This window comes from Anas platyrhynchos, chromosome 2, assembly GCF_047663525.1.
Source record: "Anas platyrhynchos isolate ZD024472 breed Pekin duck chromosome 2, IASCAAS_PekinDuck_T2T, whole genome shotgun sequence".
NCBI classification, from domain to species: domain Eukaryota; kingdom Metazoa; phylum Chordata; class Aves; order Anseriformes; family Anatidae; genus Anas; species Anas platyrhynchos.
The window spans coordinates 11,382,827-11,405,208 of NC_092588.1; the positions used below are offsets into that span (position 1 = coordinate 11,382,827).

Sequence of the window (22,382 nt, forward strand, 5' to 3'; positions counted from 1 at the left end):
TCATTTTCAGTACCTTGACTAACTTTATCTCAGCAAGCTGTCGTGCTGCTGCTTACCATGCACAACCCAGGGGCTGGCACAGCTCTGCGGAGCTCCAAAGGGAGCAATTTAGGAACTGCTGACGCTGTTTTCCGTGTGGTAACGTCATGCTGAGCAAGCCTGAATTTCGGGATGCATAATTTATCAACTGCCCATATTTATTTGGGATTGAGTGGACTTTGCTTTTGTCCAGAACACAAAAGCTGGTTCCAGACAGCAGAAAAACCAGCAGCAGGGATGGGGGAGCAGGGGCGTACGACCTGAGTGTAAAGGAGAGAGATGACACTGACATTATCAGGAGGGAGCAATTATAACCACGCTCGTGCTTAATCAAAACCACGTCGCTGTTCAACAGGAACAGAGCTTGGGCAGTACCCCGTGTTACTGTTTCATTACTCCAGGTATTAGTGGGATTGTTCTAGGAGTAAAGCCTTTGAGTGCTCTTCATCCATTACAAAGCATTTACATCTTCAGGAAATGACGTGCTCCTCTTTGCTTCAGCTGCAGAACAGAATAGTTAAGCCTCTGCTCACATCATTCCCCAAAGAGGCACTATAATTATGCTGGAGATATCTAACATCACATTTTACTACCACTGTCAGGACGATCAAGTTATAAATTGCAAAATCCAGCGGCTGACCCAAGACTAATCGGGTAGTTTCTGTGTTCCAGGTGAACAATCACCAGAAGACCAGGAACACTTAACCTACACGACAAATTTCTCAGACCAGCTCCAAGAAATGTGATACTTTAATGCATCGCTCAGCTCCCCACACTACCACCAAGCCACCTACGAGCAGAGAAGGCAACTGGCTTCCTATTTCCCCCCCCCCCCCTTAGCATTTGGTTGCCTTTTTTATTTTTAAAGCTACAACCTCACTATATATAGCTTATATAATTATATATAGCTTAAGTAACTATATATAGCTTAGATAACTATATATAAGTAGTCATTTAATGAGTCTCGGTTTCAGGTCACTCTTCCTTAGATGTATACACATGATTTTTTCTCTCCTCTGTATTTACCCCATCGCAAAGACAGTTAACCATGCACTGGTTTAAAGGGAAAATTTTTTTAAAAGTGCTTAAACGTGTATGTAAATCTAAGCACGCTGGTATTTCCTGATCAGTCAGAACCTAATTAAAGCTCATTATCCAGAGACACACAAGAAAAATTGAAAAAGCTACAGATATCAAATTTTATTTAGGTTAGCTGAGGGTGTGTATTTGGCTCAGGATTGCTTATCCTTGAATTTAAAAAAGAGTGACTGCAAATAATATTAAAGAATAGGAAAAGTAGTCAATCCTTTTAAAAGTGTCACAAATTTTGAAAACACTTGTATAAATTGTGTGAACTTTGTATAGCCTTAAAGGGGCATCATTTAGTTACCATGAATAATGATATCTGAAAATATTAGTACTTCACCCTAAAGTTTACATGCATCATGAATGTGCTTATATTTAATTTCAAGAGGGTATCAAAAGTGATAATGGTTAGAAAAATATATACATTTTTGTCTCTTCTAGAAAAAAACATGGTCATTTGAAGTAACTGTGAAATAAAATACTAAAATATCCCCTCCACAGATTTTTTTCCACAATCCAACATAAAATGTAAGTTTATATACAGCTTATGCAATCTGTCATTTTTAAAACATATAGCCAAAGGTTTTTTTAAGTACAGAAAAACATAATGTTACTGCTCTCTAAACTCTTGGCTGCACCGATGGTCTGAACTCGGGTAGACCTGTGCGGTGTCAAGAGTTGGACTTGATGATCCTTAAGGGTCCCTTCCAACTCAGGATATTCTATGATTCTATGATGCATGATTGTTTAGGCAAGCCAAAACAGAAAAGCCACATGGTGATACACAAAGCAATCGTAAGAAAGGTAAGGAAAAAATGGAAGAACACAAGAACAAAAGAAAGCGTACTGGTTAAGGTAACATCGAGAGGAATAGTAGCCAATAGTGGAATACGTGGACTGTCAAGTAACATGCAGTAATTTCTACAGGAAGAAGAAAATATATTCCAAGTATTAAAAGGACACTTTCATGGTACTTCACATTTTTTTTTAGAAGTAATATTAATGATTACTGTCTACTGGAAACAGCCTGGATTGAAGTTGCATTGGACACAGTTCGTTGCTGTGCTTCAGTTAGTGGCAGTATTGAACTCCAATTGCACACACACCGAGCAAAACAAAGCAAAACCTCTACGTTTTTAAAAGCAAGCAAGATGGGAAGAAAGTTTCAAAAACCATGTGCTTTCAGTACCTGGGTGCAATGCAGTAGTCGACATGACCATGGTTTGATTAGTACTCGGTTAAAGTAATTCTGGTGTGAAGAATGATTTCAGAAGAGTAATATGGCATTTGCAACAGCGACTGACATTAAAGATACAGTGACATTCAGAATCTGAAATTCTTTAGTGTCCTTTTAAGTGCCAGCATACTAGTATCTTAGCTGCAAATGGAAAAGAACAGAAGCAGATCCTAATGAAATAACCCAAATCAAGAATTTTCGTACAATATTTGACAGAAATGAAGAAATATTTTATGGAACTAGTGAACAGAAAGAAGCATGAAGGATAATAGCAGCATATGGTTTACAGTTTTCACTTTTCAGTTTATTAATATTAGTGGTGCAGTCTGCAATGGATAAAGCGAGGGGTGAAATTCTGACAAAACTGGCAATTGTCTACCATATGTCAACACTTAATTATGGTCCTTGTAAACAGCTAACTCCTCTTTGAATTTTAATTGCAAAGGAAAGAATATTTACATATAATATATATGTATATAACCACAAAACCAAAATTAAGTCAAATCCTGATCAAGGAAATCGCATTTTGAAGAAAACATAATACAATATTAAATAGTACGTGTCCAAAGATTTTAAAGGCATCGTGATCTTCACGTTTTCTTCTTCCAGTCATTTCCCCTTAATAGATTAGGGATTTCATTTCAGAGTAAATGAGTGGAAATATTATAGAGCAACTCCTGTAAAGTATAGCTCCACTACTGAAAAATGCTCGAGGCGTGGTAATCCAGGACTCTGACTTAAAGCAGAAATAAACAGCATATAGGGCCACAGCAAAGAAGTGCCCAATCAGTACCATTGGCTTAGGAGATAACCTGCATAAAAAAATGGAGAGATAAAATATGTACATAAAAAGAACAAAAAAAATTATTGACAAATTTTCAATTTACAAACTGAGCTGTTTACTCGAGATTACACACAACCCTCTGATGTAGGCAGCTGGGATCCTAATGTGATCTCAACTAGAAATAATAAATGAGTCTGCTTGTCCTGGAGCTGCTACACCCCCTGTATTCCCTTCCAGAGGTTAGCCACTACACAGACTACCGGACATGAAGAGAAAGCAGGGGTGTATCTGTCTTCAGCAGCTCCCAAGAGGTTACACAGATATTTACCTGTTTCTCTGTTCCTTTTGCTGACTTGTGGGAGACCTCAGCTGTCACTGCTCTCAGCTTTTCAAGCATGAAACAACTCCACCAGCTCCTCACTCAAACTCCCATGCCACCTATGTAAACTCCCTAGCTTGTAGAGAACCTTTTAAAAAAGCTTAAAAAGGCAGCGAAGACATGGCTGCAAATAACACTTCAGGCTTTAGTACAATTCTAAAAATATTGGCTCATGTTGACCGTTCTCCCCATGCAAAGTTGACTGACTGAGGGCAAAGCAGATTCTAAGCGAGGCTCACAATGCTTGATCTGGCTGACATTAACTATTATCAGCGCACTGAACTTACACAGACAGCAATCCAACAGGCCCCGAGACACATTCTCCACCAAGTCTGAAGTAATGGAAACAGGCTTTCTTCAGCTGATGCAAGGAATCTATAAAATGAATTAAAATGACTCAGCAAAGACAGTCAACAGATACTGAAAACCCTTTCAGAAAATGCAACAGAGATATAAAATCCAGGCCTTTGGCACTTTGGTAGCTGTTGCTCTGTTAAATTCAGTTGGATTTGGAGATGGTTTTATTTAAGTACAGGTTAATCTTATGGAGTATCTACATATTCCTGAATACTAACTGACACAAGAACAAGTGATTTCAGTTATTTTGTGTTTTGTTACCAATATAAACACAAACACATACTAATATGCTCCTATACATACACATCCCCTCCCCAGACATATCTATTTACCAAATTTGAATTAACCAGAATTTATCTTTAAAACATATTTACCATCTGTGGCAGCAAAAAGTTCATAAAGTGCTTGGGCAAGAACATTCACTACAAAAGAATGAGACTTTTTTCTTGACCAGTAAAATGATTTTTTTGCCTGCAAAAGAAAAAAAAACAAACACCACATCTATATCAGGCAATACAGAACAGCATTGAAGTGATTTCTAAGTAGGTGATATGAGTCATAACCCATGTGAAAACATAGAGTGGATTTAGAGATACACTGGGTATGTTCCGAGCTAGGTCATTAAGGGACCTTGGATATTTGTTAAACCAGTTATGTGGCTCCTCTGACACTGAACATAGAAAAAAAAGGGCAGTTTCAGGGTGTGCTTCATCTCATCCGATGGTAGTTGGCTGGAGTAATTCAGACACTGGAAAGATAATACTTGCTTATTTCTCCCTCTTGACTGAGAATAAATAGAAAATAACTGAAAGTCTGAGGTGATTAGCTGAGATATAGGTATCTGTGTTTGGTCAGGTAAGTTCCATATTGTCCTGACATTCCTTTTAAATGTTTCTCACTTCAAAACAAACAAAAAAAACCAACAAAACCAAACATTTTTTTTGAATAATTTATTTGTGGCCTATAATTATTATGGCTGTCATTTAGCCAAGTCAATATGCCTGCCCTGATCAAAAGTGATAAACAAATAAATCAGAAATCTTATCATCCACTGATGAGATTTTTTGGGTCTAAATCTTAGTGATGGTGCTGATTTATGGGCAAGAAGAATGTCTTCTAGCTCTCTATTGTGAGATTAACATGGCAGGCAAGAGGCTGGTGGAGCATCAAGAGGCACCTTGACAAACTAGGTGTACGTGCTCATTATTCTTTGAGCACACTCATGCAAGGTAATGGTGCAAACCCGTCCAAACCCATCCCATATGAGCTCACTCTACATTAACAAAAACACTACCAGTGCAGGAACATCAGGTACTACGCTAGCAAAGCACGATGACAAGACACAACACAGCAGCCTCCTGAAGCAAGACTGATCTGTAAGCCCTGTATCTGCCTCACAGCCATAGCACTCAGTAATCATCGCTGTTACTGACGAATGCCTAACGCATGATTTGTAAGAAGTATGAAGAGCTGTGACTCACTAATAACTTACTTGTCCCCCTGCTGCATAAAACTTTAAAGTGTGTCATCTAAAGTGGAACAGAAGTCACCTGAACAAAGTCCAAAATAAAACTTTACCTTAAGAATATCAGAATCTTCATACAGGTCTGGAATATCCTGGAGCAAGCTCCTCCATATTTTGACATCGTTTAAAACAACACTCATTCCTCCACCAGTCAGAGGGTGTCTTATATTATATGCATCTCCCAAGAGAAGAACTCCTAAGTAGAAGAAAAAGATTAATGAACTACTGCACAATCACTATATAATCTTACAACTCAAACCCTCTTACCGAGCTTATTGAGAATTCAATCCCATCAGGAAATAAGATGAATAACTAGGAACTGAGAAAAAATAAAGGGGGAAAAAAGAGATGTCCTTACTTTAACAGATTTAAAAACTTCAAAATACAAAAAGTTCAAAGTATTTTCCCCTATATGTATGCATGTGTGTATATCAAAGAATACACATACATAGAGTTCAAGGTAATTTCTTTTTTTAAAAAACACGTTTTCCTTAAAAAGACTAAACTATATAAGCATGAGCAACTGAGTCATTTAAAACTAAAAACTGAAGCAGACATTGATTCAAAGTTTTGTGTATAAATAAGCATTCTAGTTAAACTGTGCTAAATGCATACATTTTCAAACTATTATCTTTTTCATAAAAGGATGAAATAGTTGTACTGAGCAACAAGCATAGATCTGTGCAAACACGGCCTTAAGTCCCAGAAGTTTATAATGCCACCCTCCCACCCTCTTTCTTTTACGATACACACCTTTTTTGTTAACAGCTGAAGGAGGTAAGAAGCTTGCTGGCATAGTCCTTAAACGATCATTCTGAACCGCTGCTAAAAATGGTTCCTTCAGGTGATCTGCAATAACCAATTTTTTCAGTTACCCTACTTTAGTAGAATCTTAAATAATTTGCATACAACTCATTTTAACCTCTTCTCAGAGATGTAATCCTTCCAAACTTCTAAACTCATGGATGTCAACAGAACGAACTGCTATTTGATGTGGAATCTACATGAGAACAGTTACTGAAACAGGAACTGTACATATGGGAAAAAAAAAACAAAAAACAAAAAACACAAATACACAGTTCATTGGATTGAAGGAAGCGTGCCTTTTTGGCAGACTCTAATTGTGACAATCATGAAAGGATTTCATAAAAGTTTTCCAGACTTACCAGGTAGTTGTGGATGAATGTTCTCAATCATATATTCTTTTAAGTTTTTTGGCATTTTCCCTCGAATATCAACAAGGACTCGAGTCTCAGTTGAAGAAATCTGATAGATTAACACTGGACTAGTTTTAGCTAAAACAAGTTCAGCATAATTAGCTTTAAACTGTGATGCATCCTAAAAAGAAACAGGGAGAGAACAGTTGAAATCAATTAATAAAAGGATGCTAAACTTCAGATATACAAAATCATTTTCTGACATACTTCAAAATAAAATCCTGTATCAATATTAAGTTCATATCCTTTTTTTTTTTTCTTTAAATGAACAATGAAAGTGTTTTCAAGAAGAAAGTTCTGAACTTCTGTGTAATTACAATTCTTTTGGCAACACATTTTAATATTCATTAAAATACATTTTATATGTTTCATTTGAAAGCCTCACTAGTATTTAAAAAATGCCACTGAAAACCTGTAATGTAATCAGTGTAGTGGCTTTTCATAAGATCATTTTTACTTCTATGAAGAAAGTTATAGGAGAGAAAGAAGGACACTAAGCTGTAGACAACTACACTTCTCATGCTTAAGCATGTTTCCAAAAGTACAGAAAAAGAAGGCAGTTGTGCAGCAATAATTATAGGGATAAGGACCCCAAAAGTGCTGAAGCTCCTCCAACTCAGATTTCTGAGGCCAGTGAAAGTTCTGTAGTTTTTGTTCACTCTCCCTTCATTATTTTTTTTATTGTTAATCCAACAGTTAACACAGCAGCTTTGGAGGACAACGCAGTCAACCATCCAGCTACAAACCTGAATTCACATTTTTCCCACTCACATTTATAGATCCTGAAGGTTTATATGTATCCAGTTACAAGGTACCCCATTTTTAGGCAGAAACAGAGTTTTGGGTATTCTTCTGAGATATAAACACAGGTGGTTTGACCCACAGGATATCTGAAACTCAAGGTCTTTGCTCCCTGAACAAGTGCCATAATAAGAATCCTGTGTTACTATCTTTGGTATAGATATCTTAATGTTAACTAGTCAAAACACCCATATCCAGAGTGACAACTTTACAAAGTAGGTTCCAGCAGTGCCTACCTCTAATTCACAGATTAAAGCCGTGCACGCATAGCAAAGGCTTATGTGACATACTGAAACATTTTTTTCCTTCAGTGTTTTTCATAATCTGCTTCAGTGCTCAGTTTAAAGTAGCTATGTTGAAACCTAACCCAGTTGTTTAACCCTCTCTTGCTCAACTGCAGAGAAATTATCTGATTAGGTTTCTGGCTTTAAGAGTAGAGTTTGGTCTTAATCCAACTTTTAACCACAATATTCATGTAAAAAGAAATATGGCTCACAGATATTTAAATGTTTTGAAAATCTGACCTATACTTTTACCAAATATCCTAAATCTGCAAGTTCAGCTATCCCAGCGATGGGACAAAGTATACATCAATAATTTAAAAGTTAAAAAACAGAGATGCAGGTTTCCAAGCACTTTTCAGTGTGGCGGAGAAACCGATAGAATAGCTGAACAAATATTTAAAAGCATTGTTCTAACTGATTCTGTTGAAAAACATTTAATGTTAGAATTCAAGACAGTCCTTACAACAAGGAGTCAACACTTGCTTTAACAAAGAGTGCTTAAGTCTTTCATCGAAATACTCTCTACCTACGTAAACTTATGTAACTCTGCAGTTACATTTGATTAAAGTATTTCTTGCATAAATCTCCTTTCACAGACTTCTGGACATCTCTTTCATTTCACAAAACTCTACTACAAACTCCCCTTCTGTAGGAGCTCATATTAACAGGTTCTGTAGGCACCTATACATTTGGATGGAAAAAACAACCAAACAACAACAAAAAACAACGCCACCAAACAAACAGGCCAAAGAGGTGTTGGAAAGAAAGCGTGTGAACATTTCCCAAGGACAAACAGGCAGCCAGTGGAGACCAGCAACCTGTTGATCCAGAGGAGCTAATAATACTTTATTATACACGCAGGAATACATACACCCGGGGCACTCTCCAAACACCACTCAGAAGCTCCTGGAGTATCACTACAACCCTCTGCTCCTGATTACAAAGCCAGGTTTGGCCTGCTAAGCACTGCTCCAGCCAAGCAACTTTGAAAATGAGAGCCAGGTACACGAGTGAATAACTCAGCATGCTGTACATGAATAGTTATCTGCCATTAATAACTGCAGATGAGTCTGTTATTAACAACAAACTAATGAATAAAAGGTGTTCCAATAAATGCTTACTGTGACCTGTGTACCCCCAAAACACATGCTTGGCCCCCTTTTAGGGTAAAAGCATTTTCCAAAGCTTATATACTAAATGGTGTTTTTTGGTACCACCTCGCAATGATCTTTCCAATAACACTTGGATGCTGCAAGGCCTTTGTAAGACATCAGACTCTGGGATTCTTCTCATTTCTCAGTATAGTTCACAACAAAGACAATAAAAGATTATTAAGTGAAAGCCAGGCCCGCACTAAGAAGAGGTAGCATAGTGGCTTATATGCAGTAATACGCAGAAGTTACCTTCAAAATGCAACCAACAAAATGGGATGAAACAGTAACGTTGTTGGAGACCAGGTTCTTTCTAAATTTGGAGAAAAGTCCATCCGCTACAACAGTAAGAGGTGCATGAAGTTCCTGCAGCATAATAGAAAGACAGGATATTTTCAATTTTGTTTCAGAACAATGGGAAACAACACTCAAGCCCTCCTTATCAGTTGCCTGTTAGATGCTCTTCAAAACAATAAGCATGCAAGAGGTCCACAGACCACACCTATAAAATGTCTGTTAGAAATAAAATACTTTTGCTTTCCCCATCTTGATATTAAACTATTTATTCTGAAATTTAGCCCAACAGTATTCTTCAGCTTTTTTAGACATGCAATCACATAACACAGTTATGGGGACTGTGTCGGAACTCTGATAAAATGGACAAGAAAATAGAATAATTGCTTCACTCAGCCTAAAATCGTCGTCAGGAAAACAAAAACCAAAGTGCAATAAACCAAAATGCAGTCAACATGCCCAGATCTTCATTAAAAGAACAAGCAGTGGACTCTGAACAGTTCCTAGTATACTTAGAATCTATAAACAGAAATACTGTATATAGAGAAAATACAAAATAAAAACTGAGTAAACAGATTAGGTTCAGCCTGAATGCATGCACAAATTCCTAATGTTTAATGCATACACTATTCCCTAGCACGAGTGAATTATTCTGTTTTTTAAAACATATTTTAAAGCATTTTATTGTTATGGTAATGTAACACCAGAATGAGAAAGCTTTTACAGGTAGATGTTTCTTCCCTCTATGTACAGCGTTCTCATTGCCATTTGCAGTTAAATCACTGAATATAATGACTATAGATTTGTCATGAGCATTAGTCCTTTGTCTTCACACACTTGGCATGAGCAGAAAAAATATTTTTTCTTTTAAGCTTCCAGGTTGCAAGCAACAAGGCAAAAAAAAAAAAACATGCCATGCTTCATTATTACTATTGGATAAAAGTGTCTGGTGAGGCACTGTGCTGGTTTTACCCAGTTGGGCAGCCGAGCTCTGCCATAACCGCTCTCCTTCTCCCCTTCCTCAAAGGGAAGAGGGGAGAAAATACAAAGGAAAGGGCTCAAGGGTTGAAATAAGGACAGAGAGATCATACAACAGGCGTCATCACGGACAAAAGAGACTCACAGTAGAGAGATTATAAAATTTATTATCTATCATTAACAGTCTAGAACAGTGAGAGATTAAAAACAACTGAAAACACCACCCACCCTCTTCCACCTCCTCCCCATGAGCACCACAGGGGAACGGGAATGGGGGCTGCGGTCAGTCCCTGACACTTCATCTCCGTTGCTCCCTCAGGGTCCCTCTCTGCCCCTGCTCCCCATGGGGTCCCTCCCACGGGATGCCGTCCTTCCTGCACACGGCTCTGTCCCACGGGGTCCATCCCCCAGGAGCAAACTGCTCCAGCACGGGCCCCCCACGGGTGCCGGCAGCTCCCCCCAGCCCCCCTGCTCCTGCGTGGGCTCCTCTCCACGGGCTGCAGCTCCGGCCCGGGGCCTGCTCCTGCGGGGGCTCTCCATGGGCCGCAGCCTCCTCCAGGCCACATCCACCTGCTCCACCAGGGGCTCCTCCACCCATGGGGGGGCTGCAGCGTGGAGATCTGCTCCATGTGGGACCCACGGGCTGCAGGGGGACAGCCTGCTCCACCTGGGGCCTCTCCACAGGCACCAGGGGAGCTGCTGCTGCCCGCCTGGAGCACCTCCTGCCCTTCTGCTGCACTCACCTGGGGGGCTGCAGGGCTGCTTCTCACTCCTTGCTCTCCCAGCTGCTGTGTCACAGCAGGTTTTTTCTTTCCCTTTCTTAAATCTGCTCTCACAGATGTGCAAACATCACTTACTGCCTTGGTTCTGGGTAGTGGTGGATCCCTTTGGAACTGGTTGAAACTGGCCCTTATCTAACATGAGGCAGCTGCTGGATGCTTCTCACAGAGGCCACCCCTGCAGCCCCCTCCTACCAAAACCTTGGCCCGAAAGCCCCATGCAGGGCTTGTAGATGTGAATTGTACATCTACATGGAACGAGCTCCTCTAAGAGCAGTTCTCTCCTGCAGAGCAGTGGGACTCAGTCACTTGTGTGTCATGATCTTTACAACTTTTTCTGTGTGAACTTGGACAAAGTGAAAGTAGAGCTGAGTAAATATATACGTAATATATATTTTAAAAATGTATTTATATCCCTGAATAATATACGTGTTTCTAGTCCCTGAGCTTACAAAAGTGAGTTCAGAAACAGCCCATGAGACAGAGCTAACATAACCTCTTTCCTATTGCAAGCTCTAATTATTCCTGCAATTAGAGCAAGGTCTCCTGCCCATATGGATTCCCTGTTGTTTAATGAGCTGAATACTCATACTACAGTTTTTCCACAGTCAACATACTGAGACCTTTCCTCTGTTTAATTGCCTCTTTTTGATAAATTTTATAACTTGGCTTTTATCATACTGGCTAAATTAAACCTCAATTAACAGAACAAAAACCTAAAAGGTAATTTGATGGAGACTGGGGATGTGGAGAATAGAATGTCACAGACATACAACATACATTAGCCTCCTTTCCTTAGGAAAGCAGGCTAAGAAACAGAAACAGGCTCTCCCCCACCCATCCTGTAAGTAGTTCCCCAGCTGTAAAAATTAACAGATGGTGTAAGAAATTTCTGATAAAAAAATTTTCTGTGTTTCCCACATTTCCATAATCAAAAGCTATACAGGGCAGCAAATAATATCACTCTTTCCAGCCATGGAACATCAGCATTCAAAGCAAAATGTGAATTTGCATATCCCCATTGTACAGATAGGAAACTCAAGGCTTTAAGAACAACATCCATGCTCTCAGAAATATTATCAGCTAAAACACTGATCACCCTACCACTGGTCACATAGGTCATATTTAAAATTACAACAATAAAATCCATAAATGTGTTTTATGGAAACATTTTATGTGAAAATTTCCATTTTCATTTCTAAATGATCTAAAGATGAGAGATTTCATTAGCAATGCCTAGAACTGAATCTGCCAACTACTCAGAAGCTTTCTGCATCTTGTACACAGGGCAGCAGAGCACAGACAGGAGATTCCTGCCTCCCCCATCAGAGCACATCTGAAGACACTTAGTACATAACTTTAGGCAGCAAAGGAATTTTAAAGCCATCAAAGGGGAAACTTTCAAATTTGGCTTTTCTAGAGAATAGGCAGTATATCCAGAACTTCAGAACTGGTCTCTCCTAAAACTTTTTATTATATTTTCACTCAGTTTCATAGCATTTAGGCAGCAATTTAGTGTTAGTTGGGGCAAAAAACAATCACAGGCAATTGAAATAGGCCAGAATTCTCTTTCTGTGATTCAGTGACTGGACACAACTATAATCTGACCTTTAGACACCTCAGTCAATGGTGGAGGTATACGTGGAAATGTAGACCACTGTGTACAGACAAAGCATCAATTGCTTTTTCCATCAGTAACTTTCAAAAGATTTTAAGCTCCAGACATACAAATACAGAAGAAAAAACCAAACTGAATTCTCCAGAGACACTGATATCAGAAGCTGCGCAAGAAGTTATAAAAAGAATTCCCATATGCCAGGACTGCATCCACTAGAAAGCAATCTCCCTTTATTAAAGCTTTCACCTCGTCGGTAATTGCAGTTTCTCTGTACCACTGATCTGAAATAGCAGTGTTTCTGAAATGCTATATACATATAATTCTACTCCTACAGCAGTTAAACAAAGTTCAAAACAGAAAGCTGTCTCACCTTAGTATCTCCAGTTTCTTTGTCCTTGTACTGAACACCCACAATGCAATCATCTTCTTCAAGCAGTTGTAACACAGTCCCTTCAATGAATTTTGCGCTGGAGTAAAACAGAGGAGTTAGAACAGAAAGGAAGAGGATTACGGATGCATTTCAAGGCACTAGGCACAGAAGAAAAACCTGATTTTCACTAATCTCTGCCAACACATTTTTTTAAAATATTACAAAGAAGTGTCCTCAACCACTATTCCAAAGCCATACTAAGTGTCAAAAAGTGCTTCTCATTAATTTCAGTTCACCATGGCCATTCGGCTTGATATTTGAGGATATTCTAAAACCATAATGCTTAATGTAAACACCCTGCCGCTTGGCAGATTCCCCAGTTTTGCCTTAGGTGTTCCAGGGCCATGTGAGAGACACAGGGAGGAGTCTGACACCTAATTACAGTCAGAAGTCAGCCAGCTGAGTCATCTGTGCTGAATGGTGGGAAATCCTGACACTCCAAGTGCAGCCTAACTCCAAGTGGAAAAGAAGAGCAAGATCCAAAGCAGCACTGCAATAATTAACAGGAACCTAACTTTAAAATTTAGATGATTTGGGACTATTCTTTGTGAGTTCTGTAAACTATCTAACCTCTTTAGGACAGAAACATAAAGATCTGATAACGCTTATGATCAGAGTTTGAACAGAGCATCCCTTGCGTTTTACCTCCCAACCAGAGCTATCTGGGTTTCACAAACTATGTTTCTGCCCACTTAAATCCCTTGCGGGGTCTGAGCTGTTAGACCTGATCCCAGCAGTTCAGGCCAGCTTGAAACAGACACTCTCTACTTCACAAATATTTTCATACCCATATGGAACACTGTTTAAAGAAATGAGATGAAGACCCATATGAGAATATGACAGCTTGATATTTTAGGCTCTCAAGGGAAACACAAGTGACTGAATTCATGGCTTTGCTACAGCGGGCCACCACAGAAATTTCAGAGCGGATCTCCCACATCCCAGCTGAGTGCCCTAATCCACATGCCAGTTGTACCAAAATTTCTTAGCCACGCTTGGGCTTCATAAGCAGTTCATTTTCCTAGGCATTCCCAGAGTACATCTATCAAATTAAATCTCACAAGTAAGACGTGGAAGTGACCATCTGAACTTTTCCAGGCAACAAGCGGGTGGGCTTTATCAAAATACGAATGGTTATGCATAAGCACACCAACAGGAACTTCAACAGCAAGGGAACGAAGCAACCAGTTAGTTAACTGCAGATGAACCAGTTCTGTGGATCCTACTAGCTTTTAGATTTCTTCTATAGCTGTTATGTCATTTATTGAAGTGCTTACTTCTTTTTCTGATTCTAATCCACTAAAAAATAATTAACTAATGATGCCCTACCTCTTTTCTCTGTGGAATCAATTTTACTTATCTGAAATTAATTCATATTGCTTAATACAGATAAAGAGGACACAGAATCATAGAATTATTTTTATAGTGGGCTAGAATCAGAAAAAGAAGCACTTTAATATATATTTTTATATTTCTTTTATAGTTGTTATTTATTTATCAGTAATTATTCCCTATATTTTCATAACTTATAAGATGAAAAAGAAAGCTTCGCAGCACTATTAAGAGTATTTGATCTCCCCTGAGCCTTGATTTAATATGCAGTTTTCTGTGCTATAATGAAAATGGAAAGCAAACATACCCAAAATGAACATTAAATAATGTGTGGAAGAAGGGGTGAAGATTGAATTCATGACTCAAACATAATCTTTTAAGCAGAAATTTATAAAAGCTTATGTACAGCTCCTGGAGTTTTCTGCAAATTCAACAAACTGATGTCCAAATTTCAATGATCTTGAAGCCTTAAGAAGAAAGCTTTACCTTTTATCACTAGTAAATGCAATTGTTATTGATTTTAACTGTATTTCAGAGATGCTGTATTTTAGTGTTAATAATTCATATCACATAAAAGCTATGATAAGAGAAAGTAATTTTCCAGCTCAGAATAAAGACATGCAAAGTAAAAAGAAGATAATGCCTTGTGTTTTTCTCTGGTAAGCAGTATTTATGGAAAGAAAAACAAACAAACAAACAAAAAAAAACAATACCTAATAGAAACAGCATCCAGAATCTATTCTGTTTTAAGAAAAGTTACCTTCTATCTCTTTTATACAAGGAAGTGATCAGTTAAAGTGGAAATACCAAACACTACTTTTTACTTCATTGTGAAGAGGAGGCATCTTCAAGATTCTAAAATGCAGAGGTTACTGGCAGTAGCTCTTTCCAGGTATTTAGCGCTCCTTTCTAGCTATTTTGCTTGACTTCTCGTTAGCAGAATAAGCAGAACATGAAAATGTAGACTAAGTTTGTTCTCTTGCATCATAAAAAACACCTCTGGAAGCAATGACACCAGGCGTATCATACATTTCATTACCAAAGAAGTTCTATGCATTGCTCCCTGAGAAGAGGTCGCTGCTTCTGGTAAATATCAAACCCAAGAATCAGAAGAAGATAATCAGCTTTTAGCCCTGGACTATTCTCACACATTGACAGGCCAGCATCTTGCCTCATATTTAAAGCCTATATTCCCATAAGTCTTACGATTAACTTATCCCAAAGGTGAACGTATGAAGTATTCTCCATTCATGGGTCTGTCTACAGAAAATAGAAAGAGTAACTACAGCTATCACTTTGTCTCAGTCTCATCCACTGGAGCCCTCTGTGTTGGGACAGAACAAGATGGACAGGGAACCTCTCTGACCCAGGGGACAGTGCTACAGCATCTCAGGATCCAGCCCATGACATTCACTACCACAATGAGACTCACTTGGGCTCCGCCATAGCTGCCTTTCGGAGCCCCATGATGAACTTGCCATGATGAAAAGACCTTCCACTGACAACACGGCCATCTTCATATGTTGGATAAGGAATTTCAACCTCCGACTTGGTCTCTATGTCATGAATTATGTAGCCATTTACTGTTTGTGCATCAATATCTTCTACCGTATCTGCAAAATAAAAGCCAACAGAAGAGTTTTAAAAAGCCTTTTAAAAGCTTGATTATGTAGTATAAGTTTTTATTTATGTAAACTCCCATTTTCTTTATAAAAACATAAACAATTGAGGAAAGAATATTTTAAAATGCTTTTAATTCAATTAATTTTAATTTGAATATACATCACAGATAATCTGTTTCTTCATCTTCCCCATAGGCATGCTTTTTCTAAAAACATAGTTGAGTGCAGTACCTGTTCTGTTATAGATAAAGGTACGGTTTGAAATGCACTCACCTTCAAGACCCAAGTCTCTAAGTGCATTGAAGCCTCCAGGTTGCAACAATTCTCCAACTATCCTGTCGGGTTCTTTCAGATCCCTCTCAATTACAGTCACTTTCCTTCCATCCCGTGAGAGCACTGCGGCCAAGGAAGAACCAAGGACACCCGAACCCACGATGATAATTTCTGGATCGTACTGCGGTGATAAGGCTGTATTTGTGGCAGTCTCTGTCAGATGAATGTCTGAGCAGTTTACTTCTATTTTACCCTGCAGAAAAGAAAGACAAAGTTACACGTGCTGATAATATCTGCATCAAAACCTTTCCAGAGGGCTGACCTTGGACTAGTTCTACTTTCATCCTGCAGACTGAGAGCTTTTGTGGTTGGACAGCAGCTTCCTGTTTAAGTTTTGTTTAAAATGAGACCAGTCACACTCGACAATGCACCAAAAACAAATCCTAGAATCGTTTGGGTGGAAGGGAACTTAAAAATCACCTAGCTCCAACCCCCTGCCATAGGCAGGGACAGGTTGCTCAAATCAAGCAGGGAAAACAAAACAAGCAAATTAAGACTATCAGGGAGTGTAGTGATAGGACAAGGGGAAATGGCTTTGAACTAAAAAAGGGTAGATTTAGATTAGATGTATGGTAGAAATTCTTCACTCAGAGGGTGGTGAGGCCCTGGCACAGGCAGCCCAGAGAAGCTGTGGATGCCCCATCCCTGGAGGTGCTCAGGGCCAGGCTGGATGGGGCTTTTGGCAACCTGAGCTGGAGGGAGGTGTCCCTGCCCAGGGCAGGGGGGTGGAACTGGGTGGGCTTTAAGGTCCCTTCCAACCCAACCCATTCTGTGATTCTAAGATACCTGCTTAAAACTGCCATCCCAATCAAAGAGGAACCATTAACATAACCATGGTCTCAGACATCCTCAAAGTCAAGTTCCTACAAAAGGCAGTAAACCAAGGCCGCCCCATATTCTTGATCTATGAAGTAATATTCTACTGCCTTCGTATCAGTGAGTTCCTACTACATGGCGGACTTTGCACTGAGCAATTTAAAAAATTACCATATCCACTGGAAAATGTATTTTTCTGATTTTACTGTAAGCAAACCTGTGTGTCAAAAAAAACACCACACCATTAATGGAAATACTCAGCATGGAAAAATGTCAGGAGAAATTGCTATCTGGGAAACGTTATAAAGAACTGGTCCTAGAATGAAAGCTCTTCAAACAGTCAAAAATACGTGCAAAATTACCATATTGCATGGTACAATGGCCTACATTTACCTGCCCAGATTTGACACACTTCACATTACACACCAATTAACGTGTACCTGGTACCTGATGGCCAACTATGTTGTAGTAACCTCATAGCAATATTTAATCACTCAGTCTTCAAAGTGAGAAAAAGTTCCAGCACAAACCTGCAAGTTGTTTCTCCAGCCACTAGAATGAAGCCTGGAGTCCAATCCACTCTTTTACAAATGCCTCAGCACTTCATTGCTGACAGCAGTAAAAATATGATTACATCAGTGAAATGAATGGCCAGAACAACACAGACACCAGGATTTCTAGGGGCATTGTGTCATGTTTATACCTACCACTCAGCAAGGGCGTGCAAAAATAACAGTATGAATTTGAGCAATGCAAGAAATGGGGGAAAAGGCAGGCTTTTAGCAGCAAAATCAAATAAAATCCAGGACCTACCAAAAAATTTCATAGGGCACGCATCCAAAAAGTTTCAAGTTCTTTTGTGCAAGGGGTCAGTGCTCAGCTGAAACATGCCCAGAAGTGCTCAGGCAGGTAGCCAAGCAGTGCTGACCCGCGGAGGTACTGCATATGCATGTCAGGGTGCTCTTAGATTGCAGCACCGCTGCCAAACCCCAGCTCTCCCCAGTGCTCCCAGCAAGCCTGGTGAGCTGGGCACAGCTCACCAGACTGCCTACTTGAGCTCGGGCTCTGATATTGTGCAAGCAATAGGAAGAACAGGAAGAATAGCAGGAGCTCCCCAATAAATGTATCTGCAGCTCTCCAGACAAACGTGCTGTATGCAGAAATATTAGGATGGTGACTGCAGAATCCCAGAATATCTGAGGCTGGATGGGATGGAGCTCTGGGGACCATCCTCAAGCAGGGACACCCAGAGCAGGGTGCCCAGGTCCACGTCCAGGCAATTTTTGAAGATCTCCAAGGAGGGAGACTCCGCAGCCTCTCTGAGCAACCTGTGCCAGTGCTTGGTCTGTACAGAAATGCTTCCTGCTGTTCAGATGAAACCTCCCGTGTTGAATTTATGCCTGTTTCCTCTTGTCCTGGCACTGGGCAGCACTGGCTCTGTCCTTGTTATACCTTCAGCAACGCGTACACGTCCTCCCACGAGATGCTCCTCTCTAATCCCCACCACAGACCTCCAGTCGAACCTACCCTTCTGCTAGTCCCAAAACCCCCTTACTACAACCCTCCTTTCGAGCAGTCTCACACCAGTCGACTTCACAAAACCCCAATAAATGAGTTTCTCCCTTCCCTTTTCCCCAAAAAAACAACACTGAGCATGACCCACCAGCCACCTGGGGGGACATCAAGCCAAACCCTCCCCAACCCTCGCTGCCACACCAGCAAGGTGAAGCCATCCCCACCCCACATGCTGCCACCCCCCAACCCTATTTACCTTTCGGGCTTCGGGGGCTTCAAACCTCCGAGCCCCAGCGTTGGGCTTGGCCCAGAAGAAGCCAACGAGCGGCAGAGCCGAGAGGAGGTCGGAGAGCATCCCCGGGTGGCTCTTCTGCCGCTGCTGCTGCCTGGGGCCCCCGAAATGGTACCTGTAGGACAGCAGCAAGCCCAGGGAGAAGAAGAGGAAGGCGGAGAGCAGCAGCTCCTTGTTGGCGTAGCTCAGCAGGTCCCCGCACTTCTTGTACACGTAGATGAAGGAGGCGATGCCCAGGAAAGTCCACATCGCGCCCCGGGGCGGCTTCCCCCTGCAGCCGTTACCGCCGGCTGGTGCTCCCCAAATTAATGGATTAATTGATTAATTTATTTATTTACTAAGGGAGATATTAATTAGGGAAACGGAGGCTTGCGGTGCGATGGAAGGAGGGGGGGAATGGCAGCGAGTGCAGCCCCAGCTCCAAAGGGGATCCTATAAAAACCTGCCCTCGGATGTCTTCTTAAAAACCCCAAGGACCTGCACAGCACCTGTGCTGCATTCCCAAAAAAAAAAGTAAAATAAAATAAAATAAAATAATAAAAAATGAAATTATATATATAAAAAATAATTCTTGCAGCACCTGGGCTGCCGCAAGGGATGCTCACGGAGCTCAAGGCTTCTGGCTATGATGATTCCCTGCCCTAATCTGGCTGTGGGGCCGCCCCTTTGCTGTGCCCAGCCTGCCCCTATCCCCTTATCCCCTATCCCCTGTCCCCTATTCCCTGTCCCTTGCCCCCTGTCCCTGTCCCCTACCCCGGTCCCAGCCGGGGGGGGGGGGATCAGGGGTGGGAGGGGGGAGCGGGCTGGCGCCAAAGTGGGCGGGGCTATGCTAATGAGCCTCTAGCCCCGCCTCCCCCTCGGCACCGCGCGCCCCGTGCCCCAGCGGCGGCTGGCCAATCGGCGGTGCTATGCCGAGATGGCGCTATGGCCCGGCGCCCAATCAGAGGGCGCGGGGGGCGGGGCTTGCGCTCGCCGTGCGGCTAGGGCGATGTGACGAGGGGGAGGCGGGGCGGGGGCGCCGCGGTTGCCGTGGTGACGGGATGGAGGGGGAGCGCCGCGCATGCGCGCTGCTGGGGGCGCGGGCCCCTCAGGGCAGGTGGAGGGGCTGAAGGGAGGGAGGGTTGCGCAGCGTGAGGAGGATTTAAGGCTTTTGTGTTATAAAAGAAATTCCTGGGCGTACGGCTCCAGGGCACTGAGAGGGGCAGGGGATGGCTGCCATCCACTCAGCTGCAAACTGAGCCCAGAAAGGTAAAGCCAAGGGATGGGGGAAAAGGATAACGTGCCCCAAACTCACAGACAGTAAGGGGAATCCAGAGGTTTGGTCATTGAGTAACCTCTTGGGCAGTATGAAACCATCGCAACAAAACAAAACAAAACAAAAAAATCCATTTTTTAACACTAAGTTCCTCAGGAGCAGGCACAACTGGTCTTCCTGTTCTCTGTAACCTGCAAACTGTTACTGAGCTTGAGTGTGTGTGGCAGCAAACAATGCTGAGTGTGCCTCTTGGGACATGGTACAGTGATACTCAAAAGTAACGAAGTTATGAAACACGTCAGGGCTCCACTTCACACCGAACTGGTAGAAAAATAAGCAAAACCACGCCAACAGAGCAGCGCACTCCGGGTCAAGGAGGAGATGAAACCCTTGCAGTGGCAAAATGGCACCACAGGAGTGGATTGTGAAGAGGGGGAGAACTTTTAGCAATGTCCCATGCAGTAAAATAAATAAATAAATAAATATATAAATAAACAAATGAATAAATAAAGTACGCTTGTATGAATAAAGGCAAAAATGGGAGCCAGGAGAAGAATGGGGTTTGGTTCATTCTCCAGGTAACTCAGGCTAAAACTAAAGATGTGTGAGGTAAAAAGGTTAAGCACAGGTTATTTATATATATACAGATGTATATATACAATAAAGACCCTAGTTTCAGTCTCATCCAGTGATGGTGCTTGTGCCCTTAGAAATGGCATGAACTTTGGTGCAACAGAGACATCTGTAATGATAGGCATCTACTGGTAAAACCCACGTTCACAGACAAGCACGGGCTGCTTTTCCCCAGTTTGAACTTTATATATGTTTTATATTTAAACCACTTGAGACTGAACCTTTTAGATACCTCTGCACTTGATTTCTTCTGTTCAATTCTCTCATGTTCCTTAATCCCTCTTAAAAAGCCTGTTTTATGAACTGGGCATCACAGAGTCGCTCGGTACTTTGGAAGACAAAACTAAACCGTGTATAAGCCTTCTGGGCATTTCTTGTCAGGGACCAAGCATGAACAGCAGCACAGTTTTTAAGTTAAAACATTTACTAGAACCAACACCATCCTTCCATCCTTCTGAAGACTAGGACAGGTAAAGCAGTTTACAAGTAGGATCCAAAAACTACTGAAAATAAAAGCAGGGTAATGTAAATACCTAGTAAGAGTTGGACAAAGGACCAGTAAAATTTAAGGAGCTAATAGGAAGAAGAATGGTGTTTAAGGAAACTGAAGCAGAGTGGTGTGAATGAAGATGCTGCTATGATGATTTTAAGGTTAGAGTCAATTCATGCTTCTTTTTATCTCAAATACCAAAAATCCATGTTAACCGCCAACCTGGATCCTGATTTATGCAGCCGGAAGGTTATTTGCATCAACTCCCTGGTAACATGGAAATGTGATCCACTATGGAAAACCAACTTTCTGTCCTGTCCAGGTCATGCTGTGGACACCCGAATGCTGCATCTGAGACAGAGGAGAAGGCAGTAATATATGGCTGGTAAAAAACTGAGCGTGGGTTCTCTTCTGCTGCAGGTAGTAATTAGCTCTTATTAGTGAATAACAAAACTACACACTTGGTCTCCTTGCACCCAGGCAAATGTTGATGAGATGCTTGTGCAAAACGTCTGCCAGGATTATGTAATTCCTGAGTATTTTTTTCTTGATACTTCTGTTCAGAGTAAATCAAAACAATTACAGGATTCTGGTTTTGAATACAATGCTCACAGGTGCATCTGTTGGAGGCTCAGAGGTGCTCTGAATGTTTCCAGCCATGGCATGAAATGTGGATGGCTCCTCACTGTCTCCTAGTTTACTCTCACTGGACTGGCTATGGTGAAGAGCTTGACACAGTTACATTTCTCCATTTTCTGTAAGAAAGGACTAACTTCTGTTGCTTACATTATTGTAAATAAGAGGGTATTCCTGTGGATTTCCTATTTTCCAACATTACAAAACAACTTGTTGTTTTGTTCTGTATTTCTATGTGTTCTTGACCTTTGCTATGAATTTTGTTTCTAGAATAAGAAGCTTCTTGCCTCAGCTGTGAAGCACTGTGAAGATGACTGCTGTGAAACAGCATTTAATGATCCAAATTTCACAGCAGCAAATACGGACAGGCTGGAACAAGAATTTCTAAAACTGGAGAACAACTTCACAACCAGGAAATAAAGGCACCTGAGAAGAGTTTGGAGCAGACTTTTCTCTTCACTCTTTCCCAGAAGCAGCTTCACTTAGCAAAATTGAGTTT

General features: G+C 41.1%; 1 protein-coding gene across 1 annotated transcript; it reads right to left on the reverse strand.

Annotated features, from left to right (window-relative positions):
* Window positions 1–1,224: 1,224 nt before the first annotated feature.
* SQLE (squalene epoxidase) lies at window positions 1,225–19,680 on the reverse strand. Its single transcript, XM_027452695.3, has 11 exons — window positions 18,834–19,680; window positions 16,187–16,439; window positions 15,724–15,904; window positions 12,900–12,996; window positions 9,113–9,226; window positions 6,574–6,745; window positions 6,161–6,256; window positions 5,461–5,603; window positions 4,257–4,353; window positions 3,813–3,900; window positions 1,225–3,174 (listed from the first exon to the last, which is right to left on the reverse strand). Exons 1-11 carry the CDS (start codon window positions 19,116–19,118, stop codon window positions 2,982–2,984), a joined length of 1,719 nt encoding a protein of 572 aa, XP_027308496.2. The 5' UTR covers window positions 19,119–19,680; the 3' UTR covers window positions 1,225–2,981.
* Between the last annotated feature and the right edge of the window lie 2,702 nt (window positions 19,681–22,382).

What these genes read in the sequence shown, in the direction of transcription:
- SQLE (XM_027452695.3), bottom strand. Translation starts at nt 19,118, where the DNA reads ATGTGGACTTTCCTGGGCATCGCCTCCTTCATCTACGTGTACAAGAAG. An exon ending in TAGAGACTTGGGTCTTGAAG is followed by an intron (nt 15,905 to 16,186) that starts GTGAGTGCATTT and finishes TTTATTTTGCAG; the next exon opens with ATACGGTAGAAGATATTGAT. An exon ending in TTGTTGGTTGCATTTTGAAG is followed by an intron (nt 6,746 to 9,112) that starts GTAACTTCTGCG and finishes GTTTCTTTTTAG; the next exon opens with GATGCATCACAGTTTAAAGC.